A 27,848-nucleotide genomic window follows, 5' to 3' on the forward strand; every position below is an offset into this window, starting at 1 on the left:
TCTCATGCAAACGTCGCTACAAGGGAGAATTATATCAACAGGGTGATGAATACACAGATTGCGAGCTCTTACATTCGTTTTATTACGCCGAGCTACAGAGGCGATGGGGTAGGAGAGGAAGGGATGCATGGGGGTGAAGAAGGACCTGGAGGATCGTTTGAAATGGATGTGTGGACCGTGGCTTTATAAGTCTTGATTGCTTTTTTTTTTTTATTAAGTCACACAAGTCCATGAGAATCCAATCGGGTTGCTAAACGAGGCTGGACGAAGCGTAGAGAAGCTGGAGAACCAGAGATCATTCCTACTTTTCTTCCTTCAGCACGTCTATGCGCCCTGTGTGTGTGTGTGTGTGTGTGTGTTTTATCTTTCTCATGTCCATATGTTCGTGAAAGCTGTTAATGGTGCAAATGGTGTAATGAATGTGCCGACACTCGAATGGTGTTGTGTTGGTTAGTGTGGTGTTTTACAGTGTATGTGTTGTGAACGGTGTGGTGTGGTGTAGCGAGGTGAAATTTAGAATGTGCTGTAGTGCCGTGTTATGTGTTCGAACGTCTGAACAGTACAGTGGTGGGAATATAAGGGTGTCAGCTTGTAGTATTGTGATGGTGTTAGCGTGTTGTGGTGTCGGTGATACTTGGTTGTGCAAGTGTGCAGTCACGTGGTATGGTGTAGTGATTGGTTGTCAGTCTCGTGGTGAGGTGTGGTAGTGTCAGTTTTGTGGTGGTGGTGGTGGTGGTGTAAACGTGCAGTCATATTGTGTAATGCAGTAGTGTTAGTGTTATAGTGTAGTCGTGTAGTCGTGTAATCTGGTGGTGTGGTGTGGTGGTGCAAGTGGTATGGTGTGATGTGGTGTGGTGCGCTGTAGTGATGTTAGTGTGATCGTTTAGTATGTGCCAATGTACTGTGGTGTTGTGATATCAGAATGTGATGGTGTAGTGGTGTGATGTGGTGTTCGTGATGTGATGGTGCAACATACAGCCAAATGGTGTGGTGTGGTTTGGTGGTGTTGGTATGTAACATGACGTGGCGTCGTGTGGTGTATGGCTGGTACTTGACGTGGCGTGGTGTGAAGTGGTAGCGTTTTTGTGGTGGTGGAAGTGAACGATGACGCACGCAAAGACATGCTTGGCGTTTTTCGATGCTGCAGGTTTTGTTGATGGTGGTGGCGATGTTTAGTCCACCCCACCAGCGTTGGGGTGAGCCTCCTGGCAGCACACGCCGTTAGAGATGGAGCCGTCAGGAACGAAGCAAGGCTGTTGGAGAGCGAGAACAATATTACACAAAGGACAGAAACAGCTTCCTACAATCTGTGAAGAATAGACAAGGGAGGGATACATGATGAGTAACGATTGAATTATGGTGATGTAGTCATAAGTCCGTATAAGCAAGAAAGGACATAAGAGAAGCTGCAAGAAGACAGCAGGTCTACACATGGCAATCCTTGTATAAATATGGAGGTGAGGACAGGGCAAGAAGAGGAAGACACTCACCAGGAAAGGCACGGTCGGGGATTCAGGCCACACCGCCATCACCGCCGTGTTGCCGCGCATGATGAAGCCTGTGTAGGGGTTACACTGCTCCTGCAGAACACAGTAGGTGCCGGCACTGCAGGATCCCGAGCGAGGCATCATTCCCATCATGCCCATCATGCCCATGCCGCCCGCCTGGCCTTGTGGGGGACTGGCCAGACCCACAGGGCTGCTGACGGGCTGCAAGGGCTGGTTGGGCGGCACAGGGCGGGCCTGGTTCACGGTAGAGGGCAGAGGACTGGGGCCGGCTGGCTGCTGCACGCCAGGACTTGGGAACCCGTAACTTGTGGCTGGGACTGATGGCTGCGGGGAGGGCTGCAGTGGGCTGACAGACCCGGAGCTGGCGGGTGTTTGTGGGCGAGGGAGGAGGCCAGACCCTGAGTGTACGGGTGTTCCAGGGCCAGAGAATTTTGGTGGACTGACTACCGTCTCAGGCACAGAGGGCTTTGGTTGGCTGATGGGCTTGTGTGGCTGTGAGGGTGAGGCAGGAAGAGTAAACGTCGACTGGCTACCTGGAGTGTGTGGGCGTGCTGGTTTTCCCGGGCCAGAGGATGGGCTGACAGGCGTGTGTGGCTGTGAGGGTAAGGCAGGAAGAGTAAACGTCGACTGGCTGCCTGGGGTGTGTGGGCGTGCTGGTTTTCCCGGGCCAGAGGATGGGCTGACAGGCGTGTGTGGCTGTGAGGGTGAGGCAGGAAGAGTAAACGTCGACTGGCTGCCTGGGGTGTGTGGGCTTGCTGGCTTTCCCGGGCCAGAGGATGTTGACGGACTGTGTGGGCTTGAGGGTGAGCCAGGAACAGAGAATGTAGACGGGCTGCTGGGCGTGTGTGGACGTGCGGGCGTACCGCGACTGGGGGAGTGGGATGTTCCGGGCGTGGCTGGTTGGATAAGGGTGCCGGTGCCGTGTTGGGGCACGCCGCAGCATATCATGTCCCCGCCGCAGCTGGTGTAAGCGGAAGCCACTCTGTGCGGGATAATCTTCTGCTGCTTGTCGATGACGCCCGTGCCATCGTCGATAACATACCCCTCACGACACAGTTGCCAGTTAACGCAGACGTAGCTGGCGGAGCAGATGCCCATGGGTGGCATCAGCAGGTTTTGGACGGAGCCTGGAGGGGGGCCTGGAGTGAGGGCAGGAGCGGGACCTGCTGGCGAGGGTTGGGCCTGCGAGGGGCAGCCACTTCCTGTACAGCCTGAGCCACAGCTGGGGCCGCTGCAGCCGATGCTGACGTGTGAAGGGCGCCCAGGACTGGCAAAGGGATTGTCCTTTCCTGCCCACCAGTAATCCCCATCCCCGGACGGCGCTGCCCCGCCAGATCCGGAGGATCCTCCGCAGTTTCCACCGGGGCACGGGGACACGTGGGTGGTCACTACCTGACTTCCACCGCCAATGGAGCCACAGCCGCTGCCGCAGCCGCTGCCCCCGCCAGTGGAAGGACGAGGCGGACCATATGCCGCTACCGCCGCCGTAACCGCCAATACCACGAAGCAACGCATCTGAGGGAAACAAAAGGAGGGTTAGATTGGTGTCGAGCGTGGGATGATCAAATGGTATAAATGGGAAGTATTGTAAATAGTGAAGTAGTGGATGAAAATATAAGTATATGATTACGGTAGAGTAGGTTAACACAGCCTACATACACGGGCATCACGCTAGGCTTCAACTATAGGCAACCAGCAACCAGTCAGCCCTGTGAACGTTACAAAGCGAAGAGGAAGATCTTACATATAATACTCGTGTACACTAAAATAATTCTCTCAGATCCTTTGCTAACAGTTGTCTCGTGGGACGATATTCGCGGCTGTTCGCTGTAGTACATAATAAACATCCTACGTTGTTCTATTTGCTAGTAAATAAGGATTGATCAGAACGTGCCTCCACTCACTTAGAATCAGATGCGGTTGTGGCACGAGGCTGTGGTGGTGTGCGATGCTGTGGTATAAATGGTAGCGCTCTCTATCTCTCTCTCTCTCTCTCTCTGAGCGTTACGGGAACTGAGAATGGCTGATTCATGCTGGGTGTGGAACGTTGGGTTCATTTGAGAACGATTGGATCCGTGAAAAATCAGTTTCCTGCTCCTCTCCATCCCTTCTTCCCACTCCTTCCATCTTTTCCCATCCCTCCTATCTCCCCGTTCCAGTGCACTTGTCCCTCATCTCTCCAGATCTACCCGTCATTATATATTGCTCCTCGCGCATTCCCTTGTTGGGCGTGAAGACATTGGAATCTTATCTTCATAATCGCCTGGTTGCCGTTACTTCAGATGCTGTGCCGGTTCACGGTTCGATTCATGACCACTGTTATGTTAAACGAACTATCCATACACCCGACCTTCAGAAAGCAATAGTGTGTGTGTGTGTGTGTGTGTGTGTGTCCTATATCGAAGTCTTGTTCACATTGATGTAGCTGAGTGGTGACTATGAACAAGTGAAGCTTCGAGCAGTGTTGCAGGATATCGCCAGGAAAACATGATTTTTTTTTTTTTTATTCATCTGTGAAGTGGATGTAAAAATTAACATGTCGTCAGTTCCTTTCTAGTGATATATTTCCAACTTGGTTAACATCCCATCAAAGTATTTTCCTGTCGCGGGAAAAAAAAAAAAATCCCGTATCAGACGAACACAGGACTCGCCGCCTTGGTTCACGAGGATGAGACTTCCTCAGTCCGGGCTTCACGCATCTGCAGTGCTGCGCCGGGACCCGGGAGTGTCCTCCGCCACCTGCCGGCGAGACCACATTCCTGTCCTTGCCACACCGCTGCCTCAGCACCTTCACGTCATGATATATTTTAAATCCCAGCCACGTCCCTCCCACCCTCCGCTGCTGCCGGGACGGCGGACGAGTGGCGACGAGGAAGATCAGTGGAGTTAATCCGGTTAGTCACTATGTGTTGGACTGATATTAACTGTAATGGTGTGTGTGTGTGTGTGTGTGTGTGTGGGGAGGGGGGGGCCGTGCTTGGTGCCGCGCCAGGGCAAGGCTGTGTGGTGGGGGCGAATGGTCTTGCCCCGCGGCGTCGAGTGGTGGAAAAGGATAATTTCTTCCCTTTTATTAGGGGTCCCCCTTATTTCGTTAACAATAACCAGTGATAAAGTACCGCTGGTGATCGCTACCCTCCCCACCCTCTCCCTCGCTGGAGCTTCCTTGGAGGAGGCAATCGACTCGTGATGTCAGCCTCGACCAGGCGAGGCGGGGCGGAATGCAGCAATATAGTGTGAGGAGGCGACTCGCGGTTGCAGCTATTCGCCACCCTGGGCGAGGCCGACAAGCTGCAGTGGCAAGACAAGTAATGTCCATCATCACCACCCTGGACAAACCCACCTTAGAACGACTCCACTCATCTCTGTCAACAAAGGATGTGGGGGATGTGTCATGGATGAGTGCGGCGTAGTTCAGCTTGTTTCTGTGGTAGGCTGGGTTACAGCGTCTTAGCGGGGAGCATGCTGGACTTTGTTCCTCTTAGTGATCTGTCTTGTATGGCTGCAAGTGTCTAGTTTACATGACTCCGATTAGAAGAATGAGCAAGACTCTAACACGGATTAGTAGAACGACCAACTCCCTACCACGGCAAGAGCACTTGCCATTAAAAAGGGAAATGCTCATCACTCCATTAACCAAGTTTGCTCATTATTATTCTTGAAATATTTGCTTCGTTGAACTTTATGCCAACGCCTCTAGAGTGTTTGCCTGCCATCACTGAATTCCCTTATCCAGTGGGTAGTGTTACGAACGATGTGTAGCATTATAGATTATCAAACAATCCATCACAGCGTTGAGCGGGACCGGAAGTCGCTAGTTACTCTGCATGAGCATTCTACACTTTTTTTTTCGATTGTTATGATGTACTATAGACATGCTAATAACATTATAAGTGGTACTGAATCTTCTCAACACCAGCGACGGTTCCTTCACACTCAAAGCTTCCAGTCATCTTCGGGACGAGACGCAGGATGACTGGTGACGATCTTCGTTCCACCTCTTTGAAGCCTCGTTGAGTACCAATGTGTGTGTGTGTGTGTGTGTGTGTGTATTTAGTTGCAGGATTCAAAATCTTGTGATCTGGTTTCCGTATTTAAATTTGTCCTTTGTGTGTGCGTATGTTAGTATTTCTCTGTTAGTATATCAATGGAAAGGAGTGACGTTGGAATAAACCTGCTCTCAGAAGGGTCGCGTTGCTAGTACATCGATTTCTAGCACATCAGTAAGCGCATCAGGAACATTTTCCAAGTTCCAACGCGAAGAGGAGCTCCAGCTCAGTCATCCTGAAGCCGGCCAAGAAGCCTTCAGCAGGGACCAGACTAGCTAGACGCCCGCGGGAGGGAGTGTTGGGCAAGGAATAGCGGGGGTGACTTTTTATACAGCAGGTAAGGGCGAGGGATGCGATAAGGAGCGAGAGGGTCGTCAGCGTATCCCCTTCCCTTCTTTACCTCACAAGTGTATTTCATCACAGAAGTTCTCGTTAGGATACAGATGAAAGTTTTTTTTTTTTTCCTTTTTACTCCATAATGAATGTTAATTTGTGAAGAAGAGTAAGAAAGAAGGGGCAAAAACGTATGAATAGATGTTTATTCTAGAGATGAAGATATTAAGGTGCAGCGTAACAGGACCACACCCGGATTCTCTCTCTCTCTCTCTCTCTCTCTCTCTCTCTCTCTCTCTCTCTCTCTCTCTCTCTCTCTCTCTCTCTCTCTCTCTCACCACACAATACTTAGACGAAAGCAGTGAAAAAAAAAAAGAATAATGAACAAAAAAACACACCTACCCATCTACCCTATTATCGAGCAAAAACACCAAGTACTAGACAGCCACACATCACCACCACCATTATCACACCTTCCTCCCGCGTCCAGTACACACACACACACACACACACACACCTCCTACTCCCCGCCGTTGAGTCGCAGGGGCGCGGAGCATTGTGGGAGTGAGTGGGCGAGGGGCGGACAGCCAGTGTTGGCGCAGGGAGTGAGGTGACTCAGAGATGCATCCTGGTTTGGTTAGTAACGAAGGAGGTTAGAAGGAGGAAGAGTTGGAGGGGGTTGGGTGTTAGAGAAGGGAAAGGGGAGGGTGGTTGGGGAGTGGAGGAGGAGCAATGGGCACTGGAGGAGGAAGAGTGGGAGGGGTTGGGGGTTGAAGGAGGAATAGCGGGAAGAATTTCGAGGTCTGAATGGGAAGTAGTGGAAAGGTTGAAGAGGGGGAAGTAAGGAGAGGTGGTGGAGGTTGGGAAGGAATAGCAGGTCATGTTTGGGTTTTCGAAGGTTAAGTAGCGGGGTAGAATAAAGATTGAAAGAGGATTGAGGTTGAAGTGTTTGGAGGATGCTTCGGAATTTGAAAGAAAAGTAAGGGGTGAGGAGAGGAATGACTAGTTGGAGGGGGAATAAGTGTACGGGGAGGTTTGAGGGTTGGCGAAGAGGGATGGGGAGAGGGAAGAAGGACGTGCAGGAGTTCGGGAGGTCGGAGGGAAAAGTGTGAATGTCATCCTTATAAAGTGTGTTGTAAGTATTGATTAAATTTACTGTGCATTGTTAGTTGAGTGTGTAATAAATGTAATTGAGTTTTATATTTGCTGGTCTTAGGAGATTAATTTCCCACTTGTGTTCCGTTATTAATTCCTCGACATCTTCCTACACACACACACACACACACACACACACACACAGGATCACTACTTAAGGCATCTCCGAGTCAAACCCAGTTCTGCCTATCATCTTTACAAATACGTACATATATTTTTTCTTATTGTGCGTGTGTGTGTGTGTGCGTGCATGTGTGTGTGTAGCTCCGTTTTCGGTTTTCCGTTTCTATGTTCTCGTCCGCGTTATTGCCTCGTGCGTACAGTTGAAGTTGAGCTTGTATATAAGTATTTGTATGCATATAATAAAAGCAATAGTTATTTATAAACACTGACAAAAAAAGATAAATAGCTTACGAATAACACACACACACACACACACACACACACACACACACACACAAGTTATGCGACGTAACCTTGGAGGCCACGACGCACTGGCGCTACTGCTTCATACCTTGCGCATTCTCTCTCTCTCTCTCTCTCTCTCTCTCTCTCTCTCTCTCTCTCTCTCTCTCTCTCTCTCTCTCTCTCTCTCTCTCTCTCTCTCTCTCTCTCTCTCTCTCTCTCTCTCTCTCTCTCATTGCATAATATCTTCCCTCCCTCCCTCCCCCCACACTCCGTCTCCCTCTTCTCCGTCTCCCTCTTCTCTTTCTTTCCATGTCAATGTCCGACCGAACACGACCTCTCCTGCCAGATCCGGGTTGGGCCGCGGCGACCAGGGCGAGGTGTTGGGCGGGGCGAGGCGAGGCACAAGGAGTGGTGGTTGCAATGTTAGTGGGAATAAATTTTTCTTGGTATTGTGTGTGGAGGCTGATTTATGCAGAACGGTATTGTGTGTGTGTGTGTGTGTGTGTGTGTGTGTGTGTGTGTGTGTTTGTGGTAATCGAGTTTTTTTTTTCTGTCGTATTATTATTCTTTGTTCTTATTTCGTCTTCTACCTTAGATTTTCAGTGTTTTCCTTTTTTTCTTCTCCTTTTTTTTTCTTTTTCCTTCTAATCATACGTAATGACTTCTTTCCCCTTTTTTTCTTCTATATTTTAATTTCATCCTAACCTAATCTAATCTAACCTAACTAAGCCACTTCCCTGATATCTTCCCCTAACTAATCCATAACGCCAAGTAACCTTTTCAGACCTGAGCAACGTCCCTTCCAATACCTTCATCTAAGCCGCGTCTCTTGTACCATTCTTTAGGCAAGGTTGTGTCTCGTACCTTTCCCTAATAGTCCTGTGTCTTGGTACTCTTTTCCAAACTGAGTTCTATCACCTAATACTTTTACTTAATTAATTGAGCTGTATCTCCTTGTGCTTTTCCATAATCGAGCCCGTTACTGTTACTATCTCCCAGATTGAAAGCTATGTTCCTAGTATCCCTTTTACCCTGACTGAGTTCCATTCCCAGCACATTCCCACAACTAAGCTCCGTCCCTTAATACTTCTCCCTAATTATTCCTCGTCTCTAGTACTTGTCTCCAATCAGGCTCCATCCCTAGAACGTTTTCCTAATCAAACACAGTTACCTAGGACTCTTCTCTAAATTAAACTTTGTTCCTAGTAGTCATTTCATATTCTTTCTCAGTTCCCCTTCGTTTCTTTGTTCCGTTACGTGAGACTGTCAACGCATTTCTTGCATCAATTAACTTCCTTGCAAAAAAAAAAAAAAAAAGTGTTTATAAATAGCTATGCATGTCATCTCTTCTATTCCTCCTCCTCCTCCTCCTCCTCCTCCTCCTCCTCCTCCTCCTCCTCCTCCTCCTCCTCCTCCACAACCCTGAGGCGCGTGTCTCTCCATGACCATATTGCCTTTTTCCTCCATCGTCCCTGACCCTTCCCTCCCTCCTCTCCTCCCCTCCCTCCTCCTGCAGCTCTCTCCTTCCTTCCCTCCTCCACCCTGACCCTGTAACTCTCTCACCTCCTCCTATCACAACCCTGACCTTGAATTAACCCCACCATTCCGTCCCCTCCTCGTCCCATAACCCCCTGATCTCTTCTTTCCTATCCACTTGTACCTCTACTACTGTATACTGCTGCTGCTGCTGTTGCCACTACTACTACTACTACTACTACTACTAGAATCCCGCCTTTCTCTTTCTTCTCCCCCTTCCTCCTACTATCTTCTACTCTCTCCTTCCTCCCCCTCCTTCCAGAGAATCGCCACCCATATCTTTCCTTCACTCTAAACGCTCCAGTCGCAGAGGGAAATATAATAATAATAAATCAGCAGGGGTCGCGCTGACACGTTTCAAAAGACTTCCATAACCCGGTGAGCGCTGCGATTTATGGCGTTCCCAGGAATGCGCGCTGGGTCCGTCCTTCTTTTGTGCGCGTGCGTCAGGAAGAGGGAAATAAAATGTGATAAGTTTATTTTTATGTTTGTATGTTGTAAATTCTGAGGGGAATTTTTTTCTTAATTCCTTTTTTTTTTTCTTTTTCGTGTTTTGATTTTTGTGTTTTGTAGTATTTTTTTCTTTTTATTTCTCTCTCTCTCTCTCTCTCTCTCTCTCTCTCTCTCTCTCTCTCTCTCTCTCTCTCTCTCTCTCTCTCTCTCTCTCTCTCTCTCTCTCATTAATCAAATTCGTAATAGGAAATTGAGAGAAATTATAGACAGAAAAAGGAAAGGTTAGATAAAATAATGATAATGATAGTAGTAATTGTAGATGAAGATGGGACAACCAAGAAACGATGTATGGAAGAGGTAGAGACTGACAGACGGACGGACGGATGGACATACAGGCGGGAGAGAAGTAATATGAAGGAAGGAGTGAGGGAGGGGGAGAGGGAGGATTCACGTAAGCCGCTATCAACTGCCTGCTCTCCTTAATCACAAATATTTCACCTGTGATCACCTGTATGCTGCCGGTAGCTCTCCTCCTCCTGCTCTTCCTCCTCCCCCACTACTTCCACCCATTCATGACCCATCCCATGTACCCTCACCCATTCTTTCACGTTTAGTCTCTTATCTCAGCAACTGTCATGGGTAGAGAACGCCATACATTCTGAACCACCCGTTAGAGCGTCAGCATGGTTCCACTTGCACGTAATGGTGAGAAAAGAAAAGGATATGTTATAAATCAGCCATCACCGTAAACTCTATTGACGTCCTCCCAAGAAAGTGATAAGTAATAAAAAGACTAACTCGACAATAATGTGAGATAGTGATTTAGCTTTTGACGTATTATTGTGACAGTTTAGTCGTGAGTCACATGTGAGTGTTAGCAAAAGTCATGCCAGCCTAACAGCGCGGCCAGGACACCCTTGAAGAGGTCAGGCCGGGACTCTGGTAACGCTGCGGGGGTCAAATGAAAGCGATACACGCACATGAAACGTGGTATGATCTCCCTTGCGGGATACCTGACGAGGCGCGGCTGTGGCAGTGTACTGCGAGGAAGGAGCTGAACTGACGGAACAAAACGCAGACAAGCAAGTAAAAGAAAAAAAAAAAAATCTTTAACTCACATCATGATTCAAAACAGCAAGCTAGAATATTTCACAAGTCACCGCCGAAGTGTTTATTAAGCTGTGGGTAATGATAATGTACTGCAAGGAGAGAAGTGACTCGGAAAAAATGCACGCCAGACTTACACAAAAACGCTTGCACTTCTTTTTTCACACCAAACAAGTGACTAAAAACAACAAGCCTGAATAGTTCACAAATCATCGCTGAAGTACTTATTAAATTGTGGGTAATGTGACAGTACCACAAGGAGGGGACTGAAATGACTGGGCAAATTGCACGCCAGACATACGCAGAAAAAACGCACGCACATCTTTCCTCTTTGATTCAAAACAGAGACCCCAAGTGCTTCACAAGTCACCGACCGCAGCCTTGCGTGATAAATCCCAGTTCCGCACGTTAGCGGTGAGCGGCAGCGGCAACCCGAGTGCTGGAAGACGCCTCAATACTCACTGTGCAGGGACCAGCCGCCACGCACACTCTGGCCTCTCCGCCGCAGACTGCCCCGTGCCGCTGCCGCCTCGTATTTATGTTATCCTTCCTGGCGCCTTCGGTTGCCACTTGGGTAAATCCTCCTATCTCATCAAGGTCACAATGTGGGTGAATCTTGCGACAGGAAGGAAGGACGGGCTGGGCTGTGCTTCGTGTTGCAGGCATCACCCTCTGTCTTTGCCTCATTGGACTATATTCTGAAACACTTCTGCGCCGCACCATCACTATATTCGAAAGTAGTTGAAGCTACGCGGGTTTCTAAGGATGTTTTTTCTTTTTTTTCATTTTTGTGTGTGTGTTTCTAGTGACAAATTAACGAGATTTCCACATCATTAACAGGAAAAACACTGGAGAACCCGGTTAATCGTCTCTGTGGTCTTTGAAAACAGTCGTGATGAGAGAGCAAAGCGCTTCAGAATAATAAAGCCTCCTGTCTCCATCTTCCGGGTTTACTGAAAGTTGCTCTTGAGATCTGAGTTCCAGATGACGGGATAACTAAACTACCAGCCAGGCCCATGAGAGATGACTGCCGTCCCCTCTCCCCTTTCCTTTGTACACACAGCAAAGGTCCCGTGAAGGAGATGCAAACAGGATCCGTAATGCACTGCGCTTGGGTAGAGGAAGTAATTTTCCCTCATTATCCCTTAACAAACTGTCATGCACTGATAAACACCCACTAACGCTAATATTCGTAAACTTTAGAGTCTCATAAGTGCTATTTTCAAAGACCATAAGAGGAATAGTCGATTTCGCATGATTTTTCCATTAGTGGTGTCTTTTTGTCTTGCAGAACTACAACTAAAATCATGAAAACGCCCTTGAAAATAACAGGCTCCACCAGATTCCTATTATGATGAGAGTACTCGTAGTGGAGATGAGGCGCTGAGTCCTTTGAGAATACGGATCTAGGGCCTGATACTTAGTGCTCCTCCTCCCCCATAATATAAAGGGCAAGATCAAAATAAATGTCTATTTGTACTCCTTCATTATTTTCTTGTTCTTGTTCTTCTTGTTCTTGTTATTGCTCTTGTTCTCCTTTCTTCTTTCTTCTCCTTTTCTTCCTTTTATTCGTCTTGTTTTTGTTCTCCTTTCTTCTTTCTTCTCGTTTCTTCCTTTTATTTGTTCTTCTCCAGAATCTGTTTACCTACCTTTTTTTTCCTCTCTCTTGTCCTTCGCTCGTGCCTGCTGGAAAACTTGGGAGCCGGACGCACTGTTTCCCTCGCGTCCCTGTCCTGCTTGCCTTCTTGTTGCGTGGCTCCAGGCGTTGCTGTGTTACCGGTTCACATTCCGGTATTTGGTGCATTATATTATGGTGTGGCGTGACCAGTGCTTGTTGGTCGTGGACTTGTTCATCTGTTTATTAATTTTTATTTTGTTTTATTTTTTATATTGTTTTATTTAGTTACTTATTTCACTTAAAGGGGGTTTGGAAGTCTCGTATTTGACATTTCGCTCATTAAATATTGCAAAACTCCATACCGACAGAGAGAGAGAGAGAGAGAGAGAGAGAGAGAGAGAGAGAGAGAGAGAGAGATTAACTGACACACACACTCACTCACTCACTCACTCACTCAAATAAGATTCATTCTCTTGGATCAAGGGAGAACAGTTGCGTAACACTGAGGCGTGGGAAGGAGGAGGACGTGAGGTGAGGACGAGGAAAGCGTATAGGAGATTGCTGCAGGAACAGAGATGGATGGGGACGAGGACGAAGACAAGGAGGAGGAGGAGAAGGAGGAGGAGGAGCACAAAGAACGTTTCTGCTATAACCGAGGAGGGTGCCGGACCTGGGTTTTTCCAGCCTCGGTCAGTGTGTGCTTAGGGAACGACCTGTGTGTTATGTCATGCTGTGGACGTGAGGCTGAGGTCAAGGGGATGTGGAAATGTTGAGGAGCGGTGCTAGAGGTGGTGGTGGTGGTGGTGGTGGTGGTGTTTTGTAAGCATTTGGTATGTGTGTGTGTGACCGGAGATTTGTTTGTTAGTGTGGCTGTTTTGTGGTGGTGGTGGGAGTGGTGGTGGTGATGGTAGTAGTAATAGTAGCAGTAGTAGTAGTTGTAACGATGATAGTAGCAGTAGTAGTCGCGGCACCAGTAGCAACAACAGTAGTAATTGTGGTAGTAGTAGTAGAAGTAGCAGTAGCAATAGTAGTACAGCTGTAGTATAGTTAATATCACTGCTGTCATTCGAAGGTGACTACAGCATTAAAAAAGACAACTTAACTTAACCATTGATGATAATAGCAACAATAGTGATAATAACAATGTTAATGCGTACTGGCAACATCAATTAGGAAGATCACCAGCACGTCACATCCTCCTCCCGTTCACCACATCTCTTGGTCACCGCTCACCGCCCCCTAGTCTCGTTCTCCTCAATAACAATAATTAGTGTTATGAAAACTTGCCTTCTGTCTCCGTATTTCCCCCGCCCATGATTTCCTCTCCTCGTCCACTTCTTTCCCCTTTGTTCTCCATCTTGGTTCTCTCTTGTCCTCTCCTCTCTACTCTCTTATCGTAATCTGTCTTTTTTTTCATCTGATCTATTTATTTTTTATCTCATTATCTCATCCTCCTCTCATCATTACCTCTGTATTCCCTTTCTTTCGTTTCATTTCTTCTCGCCTTTCTTTTCCCTTTCTCTCCTATCCTTCAATTATCATCTGTTCTCACCATATCTTTATTCCTCTCGTCTCATCTCCCCTTTTTCGTTTTCTCATAGCCTGTCTCTTTTTTCTTTAATCATCCTCTCCCCCTCCCAGTTTCTCGCATCATCAAAGTGTTTTCTTCCTTTCTTCCCGTCTCTTCTTTCTCATTTTCTCGCCTCTTCTTCCTTCCTCAGTTTTATTCTTCTCTACCGGATCTGATTCGCTCCTTGTTTACGCGTCTTACTCACTCTTTTATCCACATCCGGGATACGGTAGGGAAGATGTGTGTATGTGTGTGTGTGTGTGTGTGTGTGTGTGTGTGTGTGTCGTCCCCGCGTTAGCTGCTTCCTTGTGTTGACATCAATCTTGTACTCTACCCTCTTTTGTTCTTTCTTTTCTTTTTTCTTTTTTTTTGTCTGCATTTTTTCAACCTTCAGCTCTCTCTCTAAGGAAATCAGAACTCGAGTGACTTCAAGAACTGAACAAAACTGCGAGACTTTACATTCCTGAGTTATGTTGCGTTTTGTTTTGTCCAAATGCATAACTTATCATTCTCGGGTGCATATTTCTCTCTCTCTCTCTCTCTCTCTCTCTCTCTCTCTCTCTCTCTCTCTCTCTCTCTCTCTCTCTCTCTCTCTCTCTCTCTCTCTCTCTCTATCAGGTCGTCGGTCAAGAACAAAGCCGCGTGTCATTAATCATTTTTCTTCCTTTAGCCAGTGTGTCTTGGTTCTTGCGCTCTCTCTCTCTCTCTCTCTCTCGCGTGTGTGTGTGTGTGTGTGTGTGTGTTCTGTTCTTAGGACGTGCGGTACTGTTTTGTCCTCTCAGGCGGTTCGCGAAATGGTGGTGGTGGTAGTAGTGGTGGTGGTGGCGGCTCGTGTTCCTTGTGTTACGTGTTAAACTGACATTAGAATTTCGTCTTTTTTTTTCTTTTTTCTTTTCTTTCCTATTTCGCATCCTCTTGCCTCTCCCTTATCGCCACCTTGCATCACGCCATCCATTATCACTCCTGCATTTCTTCATTACTTCGTGTCAAGTTTTCCAAGATTTTTTTTTTTTTTTTTTGTTTTTTGTCCCGAATAATTATCTCCGTTTTCTTTTTTTTTTTTTTGTCCCGAATAATTATCTCCGCAACTCTCCCGGTTCATCTATCTCCTCTACTTTCCCTTCTTCAGTATCTTAATTTTAGTGCCTCGTTCCTTTCTTCCTCCTCCTCCTCCTCCTCCTCCTCCTCCTTTTCCTTCCCCTCCTCCTCTACCTGTTATTATCCTGCATCTGCCCCAAAAAATAATCAGAAGTCTAGTTAAGAGTCAACAAGTCTGCTGCTGTTTTTTCTCCTCCTCCTCCTCCTCCTCCTCCTCCTCCTCCTCCATTCTCACCTTTACTATTCCACGTCTCTCATTCTAAATTACACTACACTAACCTCGTCTTAGTCGACATATCTGCTGTATAGACTGTTTACTTTCTTTCTTCCTCTTCCTCTTTTCCTCCTCCCGCTCTATCGCTTCTTCCTTTCTCACCTTTACTCCCTCGTGTCTCGCTCTAATTACACTGTGTTGCTTATCGCCAATTTCGTCAGTCAACATATCTACTAGAGACTGTTCTTCATTTGTGTTCCTTTTGCTTTCCTCCACCAGCGCCAACTCCATCACCACCCCCTTCTCCTCCTCCCTCCCTTCCTTCCTTCCCTCCTGCAGGTCTATAATAGCACGAAGGAAGGAAGCCCCGCTACGTCCTCTGCACGCCCTTCAGCTCCTCAACACATCCTGGTGAGGCGTGTGTCGTGGCGAGGTGTGTTGGGGGGAAGAGGCTAAGTGTGGGAAATGAAGGCTCGGAAGAGGAAGGGAGAACCAAAGGAATCCAATAGTACTATATCAGGTTTTTTTTTTTTACATTTTTTTTTTCTTTTTACGTGCGTGACGTTGTAATGGAATGTGAATGGGTGTTGATGTGGCGTGGATCGGTGGTGCTCGTGAGTATGTGGTGGTGCTATTGTGACAGAGAAGCAGCAGCACCACCACCACCACCACCACCTGCAGCAGCAAAGTAGAGGCCAATGATACTATTACGAGTTCCTCTCTTTATGTTTCCTCTCTTTAAGGATTCTACATGCGTGACAGAATGATGGTGATGGAAGGAAAGAGTATGATGGAGTGACAATGTGATGGGGATATAGTGTGCGCGATGGTGATGGTACGAGGTGATGGTGAGAAACTGGTGATAGTGTGTGAGCGTATATGCGTGAATGTATGGTGCATCTTGTGTTATGTAATGCGAAAATATACATTACCTATCACCTGCCCGTCCTATTCGTTCATCCTATTTAAATATGAACGAATGGACGGGTAGATGACAAATGCAGTTTAATATCAACAAATGCAAAGTACTTAGCGTAGGTAGAGGAAACTCACACAGTAGGTACACGATAAACAACGAAGTGTTAAAAGTAGAAGTCCCGAAGTAATACTAAAGTTATATTTGGTGCTGGTCAGACCTCATCTAGACTACGCTGTGCAGTTCTGGTCTCCACATTACAGAAGAATGTAGGTCTTTTAGAATCAGTACAAAGGGGAATGGCTAAAAGGATACAGGGGATGAGAAGTATTCCCTAGGAGGCGAGACTGAAACAGTTAAATTTACATTCTTTAGAGAGACGTATGTTAAGAGGGGTTATAACAAGGGGGACGTAAGCAAAATTTTTAGTATCAGCGACCAGGACAGAACAAGAAATAATGGGTTCAAGCTTGAAAATTTTTGGTTCAAGAAAGAGATAGGAAGAAATTGGTCTTCGAATAGTTGTAGATGAATGGAACAGACTCAGTAATCAAGTTGTTAGTGCTAAGGCATTAGGGAGCTTTAAGAAAAGATTAGACGGATTTTTGGATGGTGATAATAGGTGGAAATAGGTAGGTATATTTCATACAGGGACTGCCACGCGTAAGCCTGGTGACTTCTTGCAGCTTCCCTTATTTCTTACGTTCTTATGTTCTTCTCTTTCAGGTCTGATCGTATGCTGGGTAATGGCTCAGATATCCGTTACTTTCCTCACATATTTAACTTTTTTTTTCTTATCTTCATCGTCGTCCCTTTACATGTCTTCTTTTAAAATCATCCCTGTAATACGCTCCCGTTCCCCTCGTCTTATTAATATCTCCCGTTATTTGCGATCCCGTTAACAGCGTCCTTTCTACCAGGATGAACGCAGGATCAAATTATTTACCAGGTACAAGAGTATATATATATATATATATATATATATATATATATATATATATATATATATATATATATATATATATATATATATATATATATATATATATATATATATATATATATATATATATATATATATATATATATATATATATATATATACACACACTCTTGTACCTTGTAAATAATTTGATCCTGTGTTCATCCTGGTAGAAAGGACGCTGTTAACGGCATCGCAAATAACGGGAGACATGTGTATACAAGAGGTAAGAGATGAGATGGATGTGAAAGAAGACAAAAGTAGAATGTTACCAAAAAAAAAAAAAAAGCGAGGAAAACAGCAAGTGCACATTATACTTGACACTGGAGGTGCGCGTGGCACGGCACAGGCGGGAAGGGAAAACCCTCCACAAGCTGGAGCAAAATAGTTGTGCGAGATGATCAAGGCCTCAGAAAGTTCACCTGTTCAGTGGGGAAGCACATGTTTATTTGTATCCTGAAGGAAACTAGACAACATTAAGAACTAATGCAGGGATGTTATGAAATGAATTAATGGCGTAACCTGACGTGGTGACCGATTTGTATGTGTGTGTGTGTGTGTGTGTGTGTGTAGGATTATAAAAGATGTGCGTGAAGGGAAGGTTATGCAGTCACACTGGAGAGAGAGAGAGAGAGAGAGAGAGAGAGAGAGAGAGAGAGAGAGAGAGAGAGAAAATCTGGATACGCACTCTCAAGTGGCCAAAAACGGTGTGCGTGAACCAGATTGAAGTCGTGAACGTTATTAGTCGTTGCTTCACAGACAAGTAAACTTTGAGAGCTCCGGGTCGAGCGGAAAGCTTCCCCGAGCAGATGACAACATTCCCCTGTCCTATTCAACAAAGGTTCATGTAGCATCTGGGCTCGTATTCTGAAATGCTTTGGGCTCTCACAAGGACTTTTCATACCCCACAAAGAACATTAGTTGCGTTCTCATAGATTTTTTTCTCTGGTGATGCAGGATCTTTTTAAACCATCATTGGAACCATGAAAACATTCTTGAAAAAAATAACTATCTTCCACTAAAGCTGCTGTTGTGATAAATTGAGTTAATGATATTATCCCCGAAGAGAAGCGAGGTAAAAAAGGTGACTCCTTATTTCAATCTTTCGCTCGTATGAATTCTAGCTTTGGTATTCTTGGTGACACAATCTTGCAGAGGCTGGGTGGAACCTGGGCGTGACCAAGGTCTTCATGGTAATCTGATTCACAGTTGGGCGGCCTTACTGTGCTGCAGGTAGGCAGTCACTGTACAGGTGACTAAACTTGACGTCATGTTTCTTACGATGTGTCTCGATGTTTTTGTTTATATTCTTGAACTCTTTGGTCTCTATTCTGTTTTCAAAAGCCACAAAGACAAGTCGGGTTCCCATTAATGATGAATTCTTATTGAACTATCTGTACAATCGTGAAAACGGTCTTGAAAGCTTCAGTATATTCTACCAAAGCTTTTCTTAAAGTAGGAGAGAGACGCAGAAACAACAGAGAATGTGGACTTGAGACAGTCTTCGCTTCTAAGCAGTGCGTCACCTCTCGTGTCCTCTGCCCCTCTCACCTTTTGTGTACCCTAATAATGTGATGTACTTTCCTCCATGGAACATTACCTTCTCGTGCTGACGAGGCTTTCGTATTTCATTATTCTGTGAAACTAGGCAGGTGCAACTTGGCACATCACTGAGAGGAAGCGGACCAAATGTAATGATCTGCCAAAGTGTTGCAAACCAGCATGGTGTGGTATCACGTGTAACGCGCCGCTTCCTCCTGCTGGAATAGACGGGCAAGTGACAGAGACGAGTGTTTGGCTGGTAAGGGACATACCTAGGCTGATGATGATGGTGATGCACAGTGATGCCTCATCATTCCTACCGCAGGGCCACCTTACCCTAACATTGCGCAACCGAGGCCTCGTGAAGGTGGTCGGTCCGTTGTGTGTATAGTTGTGTATATACCATTGTTGGTCGCAGCGGTAAGGGCTGAGGTATTTCCGCACTCCACCCCCTCTTAACATTTTAGGAACATAATTTCTTCCTATATCCATGTTCACACTAATGATCTGAACAGTTTATCACTAGAAGAATCACGTGCGATAAAACCACAAATCAGAAGCTTATTAGTTTTCCGATGCACAAATTTTAACTAATCAAGCCTCATCTTCCCACTTTTATGGATTATCAAGCGGCTGTGTTCCTTACTGCTATCGTTTTCCTTTGAAGCTTCCCCATAAGATCATGTCCATTATCTCAGTATCAGAATTGTCGTTTCTTCATCTGTGTTTGTGTCGCCTCCAAAAAAAACATTGGACGAAACGTGTTGAGGGTGTTTACTGGTTCCCTTCTCCGAATTTCCTCCCGAATTTGTTACATTCAGCCAGCACCTAAAGGTCTGTTGCTGTTTGGCTATCTTCCATAATATTAAGGAACCCAGGCAGGCAGACATATAAGAGACAAGCGCATGAGGGATAAAAGAGACAGTTATATAGTGAGGCAGGAAGGCAGCCATACAGAGTAGCAAAAAGACAAACCGGTATTACGCAAGCAGACAGGCTGGCAGTCAAGCACACACACAGTCAAGAAGCTAGAAACAAAACAGGGCGCTATATTGTCAGTCAAGCATGCAAAACATCCCGTCAAGGTTTTCCCTTCTCGTTGCGTGTGGCCACGACCCTCCTTGCTTTCCCTGTGAAGTCACGAAGGTAAACGCCCACCAGCACCGCAAGAGTCAGAGCCGCACCCACCACCACCACCTGCCCATCAGCAGTACCTGCGCCGCGTGGCTTGAGTCGTGTGCTCGTCTATGTAAGCAAGTAGTATTGGCCAACGAGTGACACACGTAATAATAACAAAAAAAAAAAAACATGCCTGACCCCACACACTGCCGCTCCCTACAAGGTTCCCGAAAGAAAGGGAGACAAAAAAAAATTGAAGGTGACTATTCAAAACGTTGGTCAAGAACGTGTTTCCGGCTCTGCACCCAAAGTGTGTTCCCCTCCTTCCCTCTCCCCTCCTTCCCTCCAATTAAAATTGCGTCAGGATGGATTTTCCCTCAAACCCCACTTCCCCTCCCCCTCCTACTCCTCCACCGCCCGCGTCATCTCTCATGCAACCACCACTACCACCATCACCTCCTCGGGCTCGCTTCCGAGCAACACACACACACACACACACACACACACACACACACACACACAGGTTCCGTATAAACATCAAATTAATTTTCCATTGGTTATATTTTTTTACCTCGCATCTTGTTTAACATCCGCCACGATGCTTTCCCTCCTCATTAAACCTCCACCTTCCCCAACCAAGCCCTCACCCCCTCATCACTACCACTACTACTACCCCCTCTCACCATTGCGCCTCCTGCCCACGAAACCTGATGGCGTCCCTGTGACCTCCCCTTTCCTTGTGCCATCACCATCACCCCTCACCCCTATTTCCTTTCACACCATCATCTGACTCGTATTTTTCTTCCTCCCCATCTTTTTCCTCACCATCTCCATGCCAGTCTTCTCTCCTATCATCTATCATAGCCTTCTCAGTTCGCCTTCTCCATCCATCTGTCTCCTCCGTCTTCCCACGCCACCCTTGCTTCATGAAGTCTCCCTCTGCTTATCACCCTCACAGGATAAAGAGAAGATAAATATTGCTACCTTATCTCCACTCTTTACATCCCCAGTCTTTATTTCTCTTCTCTCCCTCCTCATCATCATCTAACTATCATTGTCTATGGGCCTTCCTGGTGATTTCGTAACCTCCTCCTCCTCCTCCTCCTCACTGTAATCCTCTCGACCCGCTGGTACGTAGTATATCTGTGTTTCATATGAGCCCTCCCCCCACCTCTCTCTCTCTCTCTCTCTCTCTCTCTCTCTCTCTCTCTCTCTCTCTGTTTTCGTATTTTTTGCATCTCCTTATCTTCGCCGTCGTCTTCTCTACCTCCTTCCCCTCTTCCTTGTTTTCGTCCTCATTTCCTTCCTCCTCTTCTTCGTCACCATTTTATCACACGCCTCTCCTTCCTCGTGCCTCCGTAGCTCCGGGATCGTGACCTTTACTCTGGAAGGAGAGAGAGAGAGAGAGAGAGAGAGAGAGAGAGAGAGAGAGAGAGAGAGATGCAGGCAAACAATGAATGGGAGCCTTGGGAGGAGGGGGTGAAGGAGATGAGAAAAGAGAGAGTTTAAGGAGAGTTAATGGAGGGGGGAGAGGAGACAAGGGTTTCAGCACTGTAATTAAGGCTTGTGATTTATGGCAATGGTTTCCTCACTGACTTTAATCATTGTCTTGACTTCGCTTATTTGTTATCGCTTCGTGTGTGTGTGTGTGTGTATTTTGCCCATTTTGTAATTTTACATGATAGACTCAAGCTCATTAACGCGCGCGCGCGCGTTTGCGTTTGTGTGTGTGTGTGTGTGTGTGTGTGTGTGTGTGTGTGTTCTTACCTAATTCTTCTTACGTAACTTTAGTCGAGTTCGTTGTCCTAATTTGTTAATCCGGTTTTTTTTTATATATATCTATGATTCTTTGTCATATATATATATATATATATATATATATATATATATATATATATATATATATATATATATATATATATATATATATATATATATATATATATATATATCCACTGATCTATTACCCTTTCTGTAAAATTGACTTTTCTTACATCTTGCTTTTCCCTTATGCTTAAAACTTGTATTTTGTAACTTCTTCTTGTCCTTTTCATAATAGTTGTTTAATTATTCGTTAAATTTACCCTAGGTAATGGTCTTGCGTGTGTGTGTGCGTCTGTGTGTATACTTCCTTATTGCATAATCATTGTTATTATTCTCACAGTCGTGAATATTCATGTCCGAGTGAAGGTTGGTTAGTTTTAGTTTCCCTTGCATTTTTCCTCAACCTTCAAGTTTAGGTTCCTTCTGAAGGTTATGCCGGCTTGAGGATCCCAACCAGGGATCCTGATTAGATTTCAGTGCCTCAAACACACTATTATATCATCACCCATGCACTTCGTATTTGCCACACTTGCTGATGACACATGTATAGTACATAACCAGTGTTAGTAATTATTACATGCAATTCAGTATGCCTACTAACCATCAGACTCTATGATTTCAATACAGGACAAGGGCTTCTCCCAACCTTCAGTTCTAGAGGCAGGCTGCATATATAACACTGTGCAACTTGGCAAGTAAATCACATGACTTGAGACGCGCATATGTAGATGTGATGCCCTGCCTTGGAGAAACTGATCTGAATGTAGGATAAATTAACCATGAGAGGCTTTCATTGGGGATCAGACTTCTGTCAGGACACTCATGGAAATGTGAGTCCAACACCTTGCTGGTGAAGATGATCACCAAAGCCCAAGTGGATTTTGGTTGGCCTTGATTGCCCTGCTACTACAACTGTCTGCAATGATAAGAGTCCAAGTCACCAGACAATAGTAATGCTGGAGGTTAGGCGCTGCTACCATATGATGTGGTTGGATGGAGAAACTATGGTGAGTTTATTGTGTATTTGGTGTAGAGGTACAGAAGGGCAGTATCACAAGTTTTGCCATCGGAGGGAAGGGGGACTGTGACTTCATATTACTGAACATAACTTACAGCTATTCACTGACCTAACAAGCACTTGCAGCACAATTTTTCCTTATTAGTTTTTAGAGATAATTGGTATAAACAGAAATCAACATACAGCCCATGCATGCGTACATACATTTATATGAAAAAGAATGTAGCACTAAAAATGGCATATGAGTATGAGCATATTCCTTCCTTCAGCATATTTACAATACATATCTTGAACAGAAAACAGTGATGGCAGCCTCCAGCCATGACTGAGTGGTGGTGCTGGGCTGTGGGTCCCTTGTCACACACCCCTGCATTGCTGTCAAGCTGAGCAACACCACAACTTACCCAAGCAATACCAGTATGTGGAAAGGGACCAAGTTTTGTTCTGTTATTCCTACTTCAACAAATAATATTACTTCCTTACAAACAATATTATGAACTTTCATATAACATAATTCTGATAATAATCATAACTTCAATATATATAACTTTTTAAAAACTTGTATAAAGAATAAATATAACCTATAACCATCACTAAATACAACCTAAGAGAGACTATGGCATAAATTAACATATTAAGGTTTATATTAAGTAGAATTTCCTTCAAGGAGATGGTAGTGCCTCTCCACCTCCCTAATACTTCAACAAAACAGTGTGTGACATGAGGAGGTCTGGGTGCCATTTACAAGCCCCAAAGCTGACATGCCTTAACCCTTTCACTGCTACACAACTTTTCAGTAACCTGTTATAGTACATCAGTTGCTTAAATAGTTATGTAGCTAAGATAAAACATAAGTTCCAGTTCTCTCATTTGTGTCCTTCCAAGTATTATTTTACAGTAGTGTGAATGTTCCCAGAGGACAACTATACCAGTGACAGGGTTAAAGGCTCCACTCTACCTCCCAACAGCCCATCACTCTCAGGGTCCAGTTCTGAGTCTCTCTCTCTCAAAACCACTTCTATTCCTTCATGGACCCTGTACTAGAGTAATGACTGGAGGGTGTATACTTCATATTTCAAAACAATACAGTGAGGTACAATATTATCACAAAATAAATATTATATAGTACAATGTTAATGAAATGTGCATGTATGTATATGTATTATGAAACATATGAGTATATCGAAATGATAATTGTAGAACTGTAACTATAGTAAACCTGGCAAGACTCCACTCCTGCTACCAGGTTGCCAGTGCCCAGGCTTTGCTATCCTTGGGGGTTTGCACTCTCCTGACTGCTCCAATGTCTTTTTCACCTACCCACTAATATAATTGCATGTAAAAACTGCTACTAAATTTGCATGTAATTAAATATATCCTTTCTAAATTGCTCTCCTAAACAGATGTGTGGGTGTAGTAAGTACTTGCATTGTTTTTTTTTTTTTTGCAGTATGTTCATTAACAGTTATTAACAGAGACATAAGGGGGGGTCTCTGTCAGCCATTACACACACACACACACACACACACACACACACACACACACACACACACACACACACACACACACACACACACACACACACACACACACACACACACACACACACACACACACACACACACACACCTCTCTCTCTCTCTCTCTCTCTCTCTCTCTCTCTCTCTCTCTCTCTCTCTCTCTCTCTCTCTCTCTCTCTCTCTCTCTCTCTCATATACATAGAGAAGTTAGACTTTTACATGGTACACATTAATATAAGCTTCTTTTTATTAGAAATACCTCTTGTGTGCAGTAAATATCTTATAACTTATGAATACAAATTACTTTCTTGATTATAATATATATCTATGTACAAGTGACTTGAGATATTCTTAATAAGTCTCAGAAATCAAGAGAGTACATACAACATGTATATATGTATAATAATGGAACCAATGCAATATTATTAATGAAAGAAAACACAATGTTGCAGCAGGAATAGGATGTCAATATTTCCTTGATTTGTTTCTATAATGAGTAAAGAAAAATACAATGATCCTGATTGATGGCAAATACAAAATATTCAATAGTTTTCACCTCACCCATGTGGATACAGTGAAATTGCCTGCTTTCTCATCCCCTCTATATCAAAATTAACAAGTTTCCTTGGCAATTTAACTTTTCTCCATAAAGGAAAGAAATTCTTGCAAAACTGTTTCCAGGAACCATATCCTGATTAGTTATTAAAAGTACATAAAGTACATAATTGTATGTATTACCATCAAGGCAAATTCTACACAATGGCAGATCTAAGAACAAAAATCTACCACATACATAAATATGCAACACTATGAAAGCCATTGACTGACCCTGTTTTTCCTGTATTGTTTTCAACACATATTAGTTCCTGTATGAAATTTGTCCTTTTAAGTTTTTTACACATTCTGAATATTTTATTATTTTTATCTCATCTGTTTAACTTCCATAGTACTGTCACATTTTAAATTCCACTATTTAAGTTCACCTATTGTGTCCACTTCTGGTACATCATAATAACTGGATTTCACTCAAAAAAAAAAAAAAAAATATATATATATATATGGACCCTATCTTTTCATCTTTTTCATGTTACATCATAACTAAATGCCTTCTCATTCCTCCTTTAAATGGCCCTTCTCTCACCATCCCTGTTAATGTCACCTTGTGCCTCCATGCCTCCTCATTCCTCCTTTAAATGGCCCTTCTCTCATCATCCTTGTTAATGTCACCTTGTGCCTCCATGCCTCCTCATTCCTCCTTCCATCCCATCACCTCAAACATGCCTCCTTCCTCCCCTCATCCCATCACTTCAAGCTTCTTCATCTTGGTGCTTCTTTACAAGTTCCATCACTTCACCATTATGCTACAGCAACAAAGACTTCTATTAGACCTAACTTGCAATACAATCTGGAATATTATGTCTATGAGACCCTTCCCCTCCCCATGTGCCCTCCCTCTCCCTGGACTGTGCTGAAGCTCCCCTCAATGAAAGCTTCACACTAACTTAGTTTTAGTTTCTGTGTATTGCTAAAAAAAAAAAAGCTTTCTAATACCTAGCTCAATGTATGTAGTATTTTGTTAAGTACAGGTATGAATATATCCTAGGCACATATACAAGCACATGATTGGAACATATGCACACACACACATGAAACTGTTTTGGTGTTGATGCTGGAAACAGCAAATTTTTTGTAATAGTAGAGTTTGTAGTAGTAGTAGTAGTAGTAGTATTAGTAGTAGTAGTAGTAGTCATAGTAGTAGTAGTAGTAGTAGCAGTAGTAGTAGTAGTAGTAGTAGCAGCAGCAGTGAACTAGGACGTACAGATGAATTACATTCTATAAAATGTATAAATTAAAATGAAATTTGAAAAATACCTAAAGCACTTTCATTATTTTAATTTTAGTGAGGTTTTTGGGCAATGCACATTCTACATTCATAAACTGGAAAAAAAGAGTAAAATTGAGTCTAAACTTCAATCAAGTCGCTTGTAACCCAGGATTCTCTTGTAGTGGAAGCAGCAGCAGTAGTATAGTAGTAGTAGTAGTAGTAGTAATAGTAGAGTAGTAGTAGTAGTAATAGTAGAGTAGTAGTAGTAGAAGCTGCAGTAGCAGTAGCAGTAGTCAAAGTAGCAGCAGCAGAAGAAATAGAAGATGCTGTGACCGTGACACAGGCAAGTCCTTAGCAGAGCAGTCACACTAGCTAAGTAGCAATGTGGTGCATTCATAGTTCATAGTAGTTACATTGCATCACACCACCTCAGAGAATTTCAGTCTGCCACCAGTGCTCTACCACAGCCTTCATTCTTGTGATGCCCCTCACTCTCTCTTCACACACTTGACAAGACTGGGGATGAAAGAATGGTGAAAGTGCTTGAGGTGCTGGAATGTATTTTCTAATCATCACTGCACAATTTCCAGGAATACTTCTGCAGTTAAAACTTCCCAACACTAAGCACATCATTCTCCTCCACTATCATAGTCATTTGTGGCAAAGGTATCCTTATACTAGCCTACTCTTCCCTTCCATTTCTAAATACACTTCACACATTAGCCAGTTTTCTGAAATATATAATGTTGCGGAGGATGAGAAGAGGCATGTTCTATATTTTTTCAGAGTTGCTGTCTTTACTAATCTGACGCTGAACATTAGCGCTTGTAGTGGCAGAGGTGACTACACTGGTGGTGGCAGGAGCTGTGGTGGTTTGTGTGGTGGTGGTGGTGGTGGTAAAGGAGGGATAGGAGGAGGAGCCAGTGCGCTCCTTGAGGGAGGAGGAGAAGGAGGTGAGTGTCTTCTGGAACCATGTATTTTTGGTGGCCTGAAGCTCCCTCACAGCTGTGGTCAGCTGATGTGTCAGATCCTGAAAGGACATAAAACATTAATTCCAGAACAAGCCACATGTGGAAAGAATAAAAACTCATGAAATATTTTTTTTTTCCATGAACTAAAACAGTTTTGATTACATTAATTTTAAGATACAGCTTTAACTGAAAGTTCTCCTGCATCTTCTCCAATCAGTGAATTGAATCAGGTGCAGGGAAGAGGATAGGTCTGTTACTGAGCATCAGAAATAAACAAGTTCTGCAGTTAGGCCCTGTTGTACAAATTCATGCAATATATCATATAGTATGTATCTTCTCTCTCATCTAAAATGTATATACATGTCTTGTAGCACCTGCTGTAAGCCAAAGATGAGAATGTCCCATTGGGGTTGAGACCTAAAGAGGTGCTTTTCACATCTGAACACAGATGCTCACCACAGCCTCCTCTCACATACAGTGTATGTCCCTTCACAAGTACATTTACATACCACAGTTCCTCACCATTAGCTCTCAAATGTAAGCTGTCCCAGTACTTACTCAGAGTGGAGTCATTACAACATTTTGTTAATGAGTGTCTTTCAAAATCTGATATTCCAGATTAATACAGTGTTAATATTAAAAGATGAAAAGGCAGTGCATACCAATTATCTGGACTACTCACCTGATTCTTGCATTCTGATTCTACCAGAGCCAGCTTGGTTTTGGCCAGTTCCAGCTCCAGCTCCCGCACCTGCTGCTGGAGCCTGGTTACTGCAGGTGACTCCTCCAGACCCATCTCTACTGTTGGGCCACAGACAGGGGAGAGCAAGGCACTACACTTCTCACATGAAGCCACCTTAGCCTGCAACACAACACTCCATTATCTTCAGCACCAAGCTCAAATACAAAAATTTAAACTTGTGTAGGTATATGAATATATTTAGAATAGAAGCTAATGAGACATATATGACTATTTCTCCTACATATAATATCTCACATATGCCTGTTACTAAATGTGTACATGATAAATGAGTAATAAAAAAAATGAGAAAAGCCTCAAGGATTCACATATATGCTTGCATCTC

At 44.4% G+C, this 27,848-nt stretch overlaps 2 protein-coding genes and 1 long non-coding RNA gene across 8 annotated transcripts in view; 1 reads left to right on the forward strand and 2 right to left on the reverse strand.

The window, feature by feature from the left end:
• Positions 1 to 58: 58 nt before the first annotated feature.
• On the reverse strand, positions 59 to 11,248 carry LOC135108320 (uncharacterized). Its single transcript, XM_064019158.1, has 3 exons — positions 11,009 to 11,248; positions 1,491 to 3,023; positions 59 to 1,253 (listed from the first exon to the last, which is right to left on the reverse strand). Exons 1-3 carry the CDS (start codon positions 11,231 to 11,233, stop codon positions 1,173 to 1,175), a joined length of 1,839 nt encoding a protein of 612 aa, XP_063875228.1. The 5' UTR covers positions 11,234 to 11,248; the 3' UTR covers positions 59 to 1,172.
• On the forward strand, positions 4,179 to 27,726 carry LOC135108324 (uncharacterized). Its single transcript, XR_010272209.1, has 3 exons — positions 4,179 to 4,402; positions 22,744 to 22,864; positions 27,473 to 27,726. It is a non-coding gene; the product is annotated as an uncharacterized LOC135108324 (long non-coding RNA).
• LOC135108319 (rab GTPase-activating protein 1-like) overlaps positions 22,437 to 27,848 on the reverse strand; it is a 42,175-nt gene continuing 36,763 nt past the window's right edge. For all 6 annotated transcript variants that reach the window (XM_064019154.1, XM_064019155.1, XM_064019152.1 and 3 more), the window contains 2 exons: positions 27,446 to 27,625; positions 22,437 to 26,822 (listed from right to left, as the gene is read on the reverse strand). In XM_064019154.1, coding sequence (XP_063875224.1) covers positions 26,565 to 26,822; positions 27,446 to 27,625 — 438 coding nt within the window. In that variant the 3' untranslated portion in view covers positions 22,437 to 26,564. The remainder of the gene's footprint in view (positions 26,823 to 27,445; positions 27,626 to 27,848) is intronic.

This window comes from Scylla paramamosain, chromosome 17, assembly GCF_035594125.1.
Source record: "Scylla paramamosain isolate STU-SP2022 chromosome 17, ASM3559412v1, whole genome shotgun sequence".
NCBI classification, from domain to species: domain Eukaryota; kingdom Metazoa; phylum Arthropoda; class Malacostraca; order Decapoda; family Portunidae; genus Scylla; species Scylla paramamosain.